Raw genomic sequence first — 12112 nt, forward strand, 5'->3', positions numbered from 1 at the left:
TTAGTTCTAGAGCTTTTAGGTGTGCTGTCAAGCTGCTGATATATGCTCTCTCCTGTTTCTTTCTGCAGGCACTCAGAGCTATGTGTTTTCCTCTTAGCACAACTATTCATTGTGTCCCATAAGTTTGGGTATGTTGTACCTTCATTTTCATTAAATTCGAAGAAGTTTTTAATTTCTTTCTTTATTTCTTCCTTGACCAGGTTATCACTGAGTAGAGCATTGTTCAACTTCCAGGTATATGTGGGCATTCTTCCCTTATTGTTGTTGAAGACCAGCTTTAGCCCGTGGTGGTCTGATAGGACACATGGGATTATTTCTATCTTTCTGTATCTATTGCCGCCTGTTTTATGACCCATTATATGGTCAATTTTGGAGAAAGTACCATGAGGTGGTGAGAAGAAGGTATATCCTTTTGTTTTATGATAGAATGTTCTATAAATATCTGTTAAGTCCACTTGGTTCATGACTTCTCTTAGTCTGTCTATGTCTCTGTTTAATTTCTGTTTCCATGATCTGTCCATTGATGAGAGTGGGGTATTGAAATCTCACAATAGTGTGAGGTGCAATGTGTGGTTTGAGCTTTAGTAAGGTTTTTTTTTTTTATGTATGTAGGTGCCCTTGTATTTGAAGCATAGATATTTAGGATTGAAAGTTCATCCTGGTGGATTTTTCCTTTGATGAATATGAAGTGTCTTTCCTTCTCTTTTTTTATGACTTTTGGTTGAAAATCAATTTTATTTGATATTAGAATGGCTACTCCAGTTTGCTTTTTCAGACCATTTGCTTGGAAAGTTGTTTTCCAGCCTTTCACTCTGAGGTAGGCTCTGTCTTTGTCTCTGAGGTGTGTTTCCTGTAGGCAGCAGAATGTAGGGTCCTCATTGCGTATCCAGTTTGTTAATCTGTGTCTTTTTATTGGGGAGTTGAGTCCATTGATGTTGAGCGATATTAAGGAATAGTGATTGTTGCTTCCTGTTATATTTGTATTTGAATGTGAGATTATGTTTTTGTGCTTTTCTTCTCTTTATTTTGTTGCCAAGACGATTAGTTTCTTGCTTTTTCTAGAGTGTAGCTTGCCTCCTTATGTTGGGGTTTAATGTTTTCCTGTGTTTCCCTAAGGGAGTTCTTTACGTCTTTCTTGAAGTTCTCCATCATTATGATCAAATGTGATTTTAAATCTAGATCTTGCTTTTCTGGTGTGTTTGGATATTCAGTGTTTGCTTTGGTGGGAGAATTGGGCTCCAATGATGCCATGTAGTCTTGGTTTCTGTTGCTTGGGTTCCTGTGCTTGCCTCTCACCATCAGGTTGTCTCTGGTGTTACCTTGTTCTGCTATTTCTGACAGTGGCTAGACCGTCCTATAGGCCTGTGTGTCAGGAGTGCTGTAGACTTGTTTTCCTGTTTTCTTTCAGCCAGATATGGAAATAGAGTGTTCTGCTTTTGGGCGTGTAGTCTTTCCTGTCTACTGGTCTTCAGCTGTTCCTGTGGGCGTGTGTTCTGACTCTACCAGGCAGGTCACTTGGAGCAGAAAAGTTGGTCTTACCTCTGGTCCTGGGCCTGAAGTCGCTCCTGTGGGGTGCGTTTCACCTCTCCATGAGGGCAGCAACCAGAAGGGCCTGCCCCACCTTTTCTTGAGCCCCCTGTGCACAGGGGTCCCAGATGTCATTAGGTGTTTTCCTCTAGAGTCAGGAATGTGTGCAGAGTGTAGTCTCTTCTGGCTTCCCAGGCGTGTCTACCCCTCTGAAGGTTTAGCTCTCCCTCCCATGGGATTTGGGTGCAGGGAGCTGTTGACCGGGTTCCTTCAGATCCGGGCGGTATCTGGACTGCCAGAATATTTCTTGGAGAACTTAGTTCATGACAATTCATGATGCTTCACGTTTTTGAATTTGAAAATATTATCACTACATAAATTGAATGTCACTGTTAAAAATATCAAGGACTTTAGGGCTGAAGAGATGGCTCAGTAGCTAAGAGTTCTGGCTGCTTTTCCAGAGAATCCAGGTTCAATTCCCAGCACCCATATGGTAGCTTACAACTGTCTATTTCCAGGGTATCTGACACTCTCACACAGAATACATGTAAGCAAAATACCAATGCACACTAAAAAAATTAAATGAAGCATTGGTTGCCAGGAGCCTCACTGGTCACGCCCGTAGTGGCTCCCTCATTCCATGGGTCCCATGCTAAATAACAACTATCTTCTCTTTTGGCCCCCTGGATTTTAAATTTTAAAACATGAGCCCTCTTATATTATCTCAGGAGGTTTATAGAGACAGGTATGTATGTTTAAACCAATATAATTTTTTTTCTATTTTTAATAATCTCTACTCAAAAACTATCTTCAAATATGGGTAAACCAGATCTATTGAAATTTTGAAATATCTGTGGAAGCAAATACTGCTTGTTTCAAAGTCCCTCTGCTATGCATTTAATTGTTTTCAATCACAACTTTATAAACTACTTATGAGTTTTACAAATGTAAAGTTATTTAATACAGAGTTCTAAAGGTTCATTAACATTTAAACACTGTATTAGTATCTAGAAATGTATTGTATTTTCTTTACTTTGTATTTTAATATAATGTAGTTAATATATTTCTAATACTTAAAACAGTTCTCATCTTAATATATCTCTCTTTCTAAGGAGGAAAAGTTAAACAAAATAAAATAAACGATACCTTAGAAAACGTGGGAATCAAACTTACTGAGAAGGAGCTTGATCTTCTAAAAGCAAACCTACCAGATAAGGGTGAGCTTCTGAGTTGTCAACTCCGCCTTCTGTATGGTTTTGTTTGCAAACTGGTTTATTGAACTTTTCTTGTGTACCTTGTTGAGTTTTCTTAAGATTGTTATTTTAATTTTTAAGCACAAATTTCTGTTTTGAATTCAATTCTTAGAACTTATTAAGTATATTACAGTCTAAAGCAAAAGGAAAGGAGAGAGAGAGAGAGAGAGAGAGAGAGAGAGAGAGAGAGAGAGAGAGAGAAATTAGGTGCTCAAAATACCCAGCAGAACCCAACTGATGAAGGTCAGCTGGAGGTCCCACAGTAAAGAGAGTTCCAGGGAGGTGTGAGCATCCCCTTAGGTGAGGCTTCCAAGTAAAGAACAAATAAACAGAAAGGAGCATTGTCAAATCTAGGCTTGCAAACATGTACTGGGAACAGAGCGACTTCAGTTTGCCTCAGTGACTTGGTCTGGCGGGCTTACAAGGGTCTTGTGCACAGCAGCATTCAGCATATATATGCTTCACCTTTTACCATCCCATTGGAATATTTACGGCTTTTGTAAGCTGCACAAACTTAGTTTCATCTAAAATAGTCCTCTTTTAATTGGCATTTTGGTTCGTGTATTCTTCGTAATTAATGTTTTCATAGTAGAACATGATAATAATTAGAAAAGCACACAAAACAAGTTATTGTTATAACATTGATATCCTTAAAGTCACCTCCTGGTTAAGACATGGGAACAGGGTACCGTTTTACTAATATGTCATGATTTTCCAAGAGCTGGTCATTAAAATTGGAAGATGATTTTCAAAACATAATACGGATAATTTTTGTGGGTCAAGTAAATTTTATTTGCATGTTTTTCTCTTTGACAATGCTTGTGTCCTAATATCTGTTCTTACAGGTGAAGGGAAAGTTAATTTCCATGACTTAATGAAGAAAGTAAAGACTCTCATAGGTAAGCCATCATTTTTCTAAATCCAAGGCTGTCACTTTTATCTGAACAGCTATCCTGATTTCTCTATTCTCTTCTACTCTTGCTTACATCTAATATAGTTATACTTTGAATTATATGCATTTTAAGGCTAATTATTCTAACTGTTCTTTGTTAACAGTGAGATTTCCTCCTGTATATTAATTTTAATTAACATAATTTTAGTACTCTGTGCCTTAAAAATATAAAGTTATAAATTATGAAGTAGTGTTTAATAAAAATATAAACTCCATAACTTGAATAACAAACCCATCCAGCCTCTGATTATAAAATTATCTGGATAATTAAAATGTAAACTGAACTTTTCAATAAATGCTTAACTCTGTGCTATACTTGATGTCTGTTTGAAGTCACCTGATTTAGTAGGACAGGGGAAGAAACCCACTCCTTTCCAAGTAGAAGCAGTTAGGTGGGGTCTGCACTGTGGTTCCTTTACTTGTTGATATTAACACTGAATAGTCACATTACTCAATCTTTTATTTATTCATTTTAGTTGTTTTTATGATTTATTTCTTTTCATTTTATGCACAATCATGTTTTGCCTGCATGTGTGTCCGTAGGAGAGTGTTGGATCCCCTGGAACTGGAGTTACTGACAGTTGGGAGCTGTCATGTGGGTGCTGGGAATTGAACTCGGGTCCTCTGGAAGAATAACCAACACTCTTAACCACTGAGCCATCTCTCCAGCCTCATTTTACCTTGTTAAAGCAGATTCTCCTATGTAGCACAGACTAGCCTTAAACTAGGTTAGGTTTGAACTTTTGGTCCTCTTGACTCTATCTACTGAGTTGAGCCATGGCACCTGACACCAAAAGAAAGTATTTATTTAATTTTATTTTCATGTGTATGGCCGCTTTGCCTGCATATATGTCTGTATGTATGCCTGGTGCCCAGAGTAGTCAGAAGAGGGCCTCAGATCCTCTCTGACTGGAGTTTAAGACTGTTGTGATCCTCTATATGGATGCTGGGCAGCAAACTCAGGTCCTCTGAAAAGAGTAGCCAGTGCTGAGCCATCTCTCAAGCCCCACAAATAATTATTTTAAAATGTCACCTAGCCTCAAAGTAACATATAGCTCTGTTGCCTTGCTTTGTTTTTAAGGAGATGAAGAAAACATCAAAGACATGAAAGATATTCTAGACAGCCTGGGAGTGGAGCTCACGGAGGAGGAAGTCATAGAGCTGATGAATAACCTCCCTGTTGACAGTAAGTTCTGCTGTAGCCATGAGGAGAACGTAGGTGGGAGTTCACCTGTGAGGGCTTGACTACCTTCATCATAATGGCCATGGAGACATTAAGATCAGATGTCGGCCCAAGTATGACGCGCAAGCAAGCCCAGCTGTGCCATTCAACTCTTCTTCAGTTCTTTAGATAGAAATAATGCTTTTCTGTAGAAAGGCTCCTTATAACAAAGAAAGAAGAGTAGTCTCGTTTGAACCTTCACCACTTTAGTGAGTTGCGCTTCCGAGAAGGAAAAGAAGCAAGCTGGCTTCTAAAATATTTCCTGGGGAATGGAGAGATGGAGAGATGGCTTAGTGGGAAGGAGCATCTGCTGCTCTTGCTGTGGACCAGGGATCAATTCCCAGCACCCACGTGGTGCTTCACAACCATCTATAAATCTGGTCCCAGAAGATCAGACAACTTCTTCTTGCCTCTGCTGACCACAGTTGGTGCACAGACATACATGCAGGCAGAACTACTCGTACACATAGAAATAAAAGACAATAAATAAATAGGTAAATAAATCTGTATATTTTTCTAGTGGATACCTCCTTAAAATTCTAAATACTGAGTAGTGTGTGTGTGTGTGTGTGTGTGTGTGTGTATTTCTATATACTTGGGTTATAATTCCATGTTTCATTTAACCTAATACTTGCATCATTATTTCATAGTTTGTCCTTACTTTTTGTTGTGATTGAGAGATTCTATGCGTTTATTAATGTTTTTCTACTAGTTTGATAGCCAGAAACTCATGTGTGTTTAATGTACACATTTTACCCACAGTACCATGGCCATCCACGGTCAAAGTTACTAAACACATTACTTCCAAAACTTTCCTTATGTTCCTTTGAAACTTTTTTTATCATATTTAAGTGTGCATGCACAGTCTCCTTCCATCATGTGTTCCCTGAGGCCTGAACTCAGGTCATCAACCTTGATAGCCAATGCCTTTACCCTCTGAGACAGCTAACTGGTCTTCTTTACATTCTTTTGTTGTCTTTAAGATGTTAGACTGTCAAACAGGCAAAGAAACATTCTAGGGCAGAAATGGCCTTGGAAAATGTAACTGAGCTTGGTTGGGGATCCTGTCAGGCACCTAAAGGAAGAGAGCCCAGAATTTTTAAGAGACTCACAACTGCTCCAGGAGTATCCCCTACACTTCCCAGGGCCTCATACAATCAAATACCCCTTAATCCATGGGGTTTAAAACTGCTATTTCCATGAGGACTTTCATAGATCTCTCAATAGTTGTTTTGTCCTTTGCAAAGAGCCCATCTTGTGATTTTTGCCCTATATTTTCCTAGTTGGCATCTGTTTTTCTCACTGTTCTGTAAACATCCTTTAGGAAGCAAGCACATGATTTGGGCAAAAAGCTCGATGGCAAATACACTAGGCTTTACCACCTCTATCAGAACTGCTCAGCCTTCTTAATGTAAGCCAAAATTACTCACGGTTCATAGTTTTATTTTTGAAAGGGTATAGCTATGCACCAGTAAAACTGCATTTATAAATCAGGGTCAAGAAAGGTGGCTCTCTTTGCTTTCCTGCTTTTTTTTTTTTAAAGAATTATTTATTTTATGTATCTGAGTAGTACACTGTAGCTGTCTTCAGACACACCAGAAGAGGGCACCGGATCTCATTACAGATGATTGTGAGCCACCACGTGGTTGCTGGGATTGAACTCGGGGCCTCTGGAAGAGCAGTCAGTGCTCTTAACTGCTGAGCCATTTCTCCAGCCCTGTTTTCCTGTTTTAAATACTAATTTTTTGTTTATATTTTTAAAAATATTCCTTGATGTTGACATGGCTTTACATTTTCATCTGTATTCATATGCCCTTTAAATTTATGTAGATTCCTTTTTAAGATTTGAATTTTTATGTATTTTTACTGCAAAGTCATAAAAAATATCCTATTTTTTTGTGAGAGTTTTAAACTTTGCCTTTCATACTTAGAGCTATATAAATTGCCTGTTTTAAAAATACGGTAATAAACTGCGTTAGGTCAAAATATTACCCTTGAAGGCTAGAGAGATGGCTCAATAGCTAAAGGTCCAAAGAGTGACTTCAACTCATCCTACATTGATCTAAACTGTGCTTTCTCCTACAGCGGATGGAAATTTCTACCATAATAGATTGATGGGCACTGTGAAGTCTCTTAAAAGTAAGTGATAAGCAATTAAATCCGATATCAATATCTTCCATTTATAACCCTTTATACTTAACTGAAGCACCAGTTCTTCAGTCTGCCATGTGTCTGTGTGTCCCCTGCTCATTTGCGTTTGCTGCCTGCATCCTAGCACCTAGTCCCGTTGACTTTCCAACGGATACGTGCACCATTGAGCGCAGGATTTTCAAGTCACTGGCAAGGCGGGAAATAAAGTGGAAGCCTGAACAATGAATAACAAACGAAAAGTAGTACTAACAATTTAAAAATCTGTTCTAGAGCTCGGGAAGTTTATGGAGACATCAGAGAAACGATGATCAGCACACTTTTCAGAATCCTCAGTGGGCATTTCTTTGTGTCCTTCTGATGATTCTAAAAAAAAAAAAAAAAAAAAAAACTCAGAAAATACATTCTACTTTCACTGTGTTATGACTTTGTGCACTTACCTTGACCTCTATGGACCTTTAACCTCATACTGAGAAACCTGTGATAGCCAGGAAAGAACTGGATTTGTCACATTTTGTCACTGATTTTTCTTCATGATCTCCCTCCCCCCACCTTAAGGAGGGAAAGTTTCTGCCAACAAACTGGACACGGTGGTGAAGAGCATGGGGGCGAAACTTACAGACATGGAATATAAAGACATGGCCAAGAGCTTGCCAGTGAGCGGTCAGTACATAAAGAAAGCTCTTACAGCCCGGGCATACTGGAATTCGAGCTTTTTGTTTGTTTGTTTAGACTGGTTTTGTTGTTGTTGTTGTTGTTGTTGTGATGGTGGTGGTGGCATATATAGTAGATTTTGTTGTTCATTATACATTCTTATTTATATTCCTTTGTCATTTCATGCATGGATAAGATATATTTAGATTATACCCACTTCCCTTTTCTCCTTCAACCCTTCCCAGAGGAGAACGAGAAAAGATTGCTGACTACTTTTTCTTTTTGTTCTTTTTTTCGGAGCTGGGGACCGAACCCAGGGCCTTGCGCTTCCTAGGCAAGCGCTCTACCACTGAGCTAAATCCCCAACCCCTGCTGACTACTTTTTAAAAGAAGATATATCTCAAATAGACAACCCAGAGTTATGCCTCAGTGACCAAGCCAGCTCAGTCAACCAACAGGTTCTCTAGGGCAGGAGTGAGGATTAAAAAGAAAAAGGACAATTAGACAACATTATAACATGACTCCAGCCAGTTCTGAGGCTGAAGCGGATTTACTGTTTTCCAGTCTGCTTTTATACTACTTTAATGACATGCATTATAATAAGATCAGGTCTGGGTCAAGGAACAAGCCAGGCAATAAGCAAAATCCTGTAAACACCTTTCTAGGGGCTTAGTCAGGACGACCAAGACAAAGGATGCCACATAGGTCTCCACTGAGCCTGCTCTGAGTTTTGCATTAACTCAAATGTACTTAATCTGGGCCTTTTTCCTGAGTCCTGGCCCAAAGTCAGATTCCTGCCTTGAGTTTACTTCTTTTGTCCTGGCCAAATTCCTGCCAAGTGTCTAGAAGAAAGTGGCCCCAAAAGGCTCTCCACACCTCAGAGGGCTAAAGAGAAATTTAGTGCAGACAGAGAAGGATATGGATAAAGAGTACAGCAGGAGTCAGCAAAAGACAGCCTAGGAAAGCCATGGGGAAGTCAGCAAAGCTAAAGGTTGAACTTCTGAAAACATAGACTTGACAAGCTTAAAGCTGACCTAACTAAACTAGCTGACCTAAGAAAAAGTAAGAAAGCTAAAATATACAAAATCAGTAAGAAATAGGAGAGACACTGCGGACAATACCATAGACATACTCAAGTGCCCAGGAGACCTAGAAGAGAGCAGCGAATCCCTAGATGCACAGCCCAGCTCTGTTCGCATTTTTCGTGCCGTGAGAGGGCACCCCAGAAAATCACCCCAGTGGAGGAAAATTAGACACACAAAGGCAGGTGCTGATTGTCTATGTCTGGGTTGGATTTTGAAGTAGACAACGCATAGAACCAAAAGGAGGCTCCAGATTGGAGTGAGTTGGGGTAAGAAAGGAAGGGAGATATGTTCAAAGGGTTCAAAGTTCTGGCTTCATAGGAGCACTACTGAGTCGTTCATGTTTAGTACAGTTAGTAATAGCATACACTTTTGCAGTACAACTCCAGTGGAAATGGCAAAGTGGATGGTAAAGCCCATGAGGCCGCCACCCTACACAAAGAGCTATGAGCAATTAAAGAATGCCACAAATGAGTCTTCCCTGGGGGAGAGCACACCAACTGGTTATCCAATATCAAATGATCAGCCCTGAAAACATACATGCAAGTAACATTATACAGACTGAGGAGGTCATATTTAGGAATATATGTGTATATATTATAATCTCAAAAAAGTTAAAGACAGAAAAATAATAGTGTGTATTTTTAAATCGATGAACGTAGATTTTTTTAACATTCTCATCATAAAAGCATGCATATGAAGTATTTAAAATACGTTAAAATGCTAGAGCATCTAAATACTACTTAACTTAATGTCGTGATTCATGCTTTCTGAATCTTGGGAATCATGTCCATATATAAATGCTTATTTTCTTACAGATGCTGGAGAAATTGAAATGAAAAACTTGGTTGATGTAATGGAAGCTTATACAGGTGGGTAAGATTAACATAACTGAAACTCTTACACTGTGCTGTATTAAACGGCTTTTATCAGTCATATACACCTGCTTTTAGAGTCTGCATTTTTGCTCATTGCTAAGGAATAATTTGCCCTGGTGCCTGGAGAGATGACTCAGTGTGTACAGAGTTTCTCATATAAGTGTGAGAAACTGAATTAAATCCCTAGCATCCACATAGAAGTAGGGTATGGAACACACATATATACCCAACGTGATGGGGGCAGAGACAAGTAGACCCTGGGGGCTTGCTGCCAGGGGGGGAAGGAGAGGGAGGGAGAGGGAGGGAAAGGCAAATGTACCATCCGCACACATATTTAAAACAATTTAAAAATTAATTTGCTATTGTTTCTGATACTCCATCGATAGGTTATCAAGATTTTAGTACTGAAATGCTATTTGCTTTTTCTTGGAACCACTTTTTCTCATTTCTGGAGATACTCTATAGTTAGAGGGATTTTGTCTACTATGATATAAATATACACACATATTATTTTACATACATAGACATATATACTAGAAACATAGCAAATGGTAAGATAAATTTGGGACAAATTTTGAAGATTCAAAATGTTGTTACAGTGATTTATTTTTTTATTGATTTTTTTTCATTTTTTTGAGACAAGATTTTTCTATGTAGTTCCAGCTATCCTGGAATATTCACTCTGTAGACCAGGCTAGCCTGGAACTAAAAGATCCTCTGCTCTCCACCCCCCTATTCCTCCACCACCCCTCCCAATATGTGCTGCCACCAGCCAGCTTATAACATTAAATCTTGTGTTTTAAATCAAAAGAATTATACCTGTAGAAATGTCTATTTATTTCTGATTAGGCTCCTAAATTTCTGAGTTATATATGCATTATCCCTGTCATTTTGTCAGGTCTCCAAAATTTAAAAAAAAAATCTCTTATTCAAACCACCAGTCAGGATAATTTTAAAATGTTTCTTCTATCGGTTTTATGTAGATAAATGTTATCTAAACATTAGACTTTAATTTGTACAACATGCCTTACAAGCATGGCTAAATATCTGGTTTACCTAATGACAATACTGCTGTCTTTTCAAAGGTAATAAAATTGATATCAATGATCTCAAATACATTCTGGGAAGCATGGGCATTGAGCTCACAGAGAAGGCGATCTCGGATCTGGCGCAGGTCCTGCCTGTGGACGGTAAGCCTCAAACACTAATGAAGCATCACCCATGGGTATCAGTGGGCAGTGAAGAAGCTTTAGACTTTCCTACTTAATTCTCTGTGGAAATTGCTGGAGTATAAATTTAACCGTAAGTCCTTGGTGCTATTAGAGCTATGCAAAAGGCTTTGGGTTCTATAAACACGAAAATATGGGGAAAGTAAAGAGGAACGAGAAACTAGGAAGGAAATAAAAGGAGAAAATAATATGTGTTTCACTATTGTAGAAGTTTACTAAATATGTGTGCGTTTCACACACTATAGAACAACTAAAAATGCGGCCAATGCGAGACTGTAGATTTATCAGGAAGCAAAAATTTCCCTTTCCCAAATTCATGTATATTTGAGGGCAGTGGAGTATAAATATTTAAGGAAATATGTTTCAATTCTATATAATCATAATACATGTAAATGCTGTCTTTAATAGTATTTCTGTTGTGAAATAAAACATTAATATTCATGACAAATGTATAGTTTTTATGATTTTATATTACAAAAATATGATATTATTTTATTATAGATGATGAAATGGTATTCCAGAATAGATTGTTGAATGAAATAAAGACTCTCAAAGGTAAGCTAGAGAATTAGTAAGAAAACAGAATTTTCTCAAGGAACCTCGTGGTCCAGATAGTAACTCATTAGATAGGAAATCCCATTTCTTATTTATAGCTCATTTCCTTAAATTTTGAAGTATATATTTGTAATTTGACAAATAGTATCCTAGACACTATCTTTGCTTAAGCAAAAATAAATTTGGAATTTTTCAAGTTTTACTTCAAAAGAATGACTTCATGTATTTTTGCAGCAAAAGTGAAAAGAAAGGTCAAAGTTCCCGGGATCTCGTTTGTTTGTTTTTTAATTCAGCAAGCAGTCTCGATAATAATTAACTCAAAGCCTCAGAAAACACAAATAGGCTTTATTGTTCAAAAGTATTGCTGGGAAAGAGGCGTAAAAATGTTCAGTGAGCAGTGTCCCGTGTAGGTTTGAGTCAACCACAAACCTCAGGGAGAGAGAGAGGCTCTGATTTTAGTGTTTAAACTCTACTAACTCTGCCCTCTGGAGCACAGAGTCAGACTATTCATATTGTGTTCATATTGTGATATAAATGTGTGAATCATCAAGTTTTTAATTTTAATATGAGCGTAGGGTCATATTAAAATTAAACAATAGTGGGGTTGGGGAT

General features: G+C 38.2%; 1 protein-coding gene across 10 annotated transcripts in view; it reads left to right on the forward strand.

Annotated features, from left to right (window-relative positions):
• Efcab3 (EF-hand calcium binding domain 3) overlaps positions 1-12112 on the forward strand; it is a 492651-nt gene that overhangs the window by 264679 nt on the left and 215860 nt on the right. For all 10 annotated transcript variants that reach the window (XM_039086129.2, XM_039086123.2, XM_039086125.2 and 7 more), the window contains 8 exons: positions 2640-2744; positions 3626-3679; positions 4814-4918; positions 7040-7093; positions 7661-7765; positions 9657-9710; positions 10802-10906; positions 11447-11500. In XM_039086129.2, coding sequence (XP_038942057.1) covers positions 2640-2744; positions 3626-3679; positions 4814-4918; positions 7040-7093; positions 7661-7765; positions 9657-9710; positions 10802-10906; positions 11447-11500 — 636 coding nt within the window. The remainder of the gene's footprint in view (positions 1-2639; positions 2745-3625; positions 3680-4813; positions 4919-7039; positions 7094-7660; positions 7766-9656; positions 9711-10801; positions 10907-11446; positions 11501-12112) is intronic.

The sequence above is a fragment of the Rattus norvegicus genome, chromosome 10, assembly GCF_036323735.1.
Source record: "Rattus norvegicus strain BN/NHsdMcwi chromosome 10, GRCr8, whole genome shotgun sequence".
In the NCBI taxonomy this organism is placed as follows: Eukaryota; Metazoa; Chordata; class Mammalia; order Rodentia; family Muridae; genus Rattus; species Rattus norvegicus.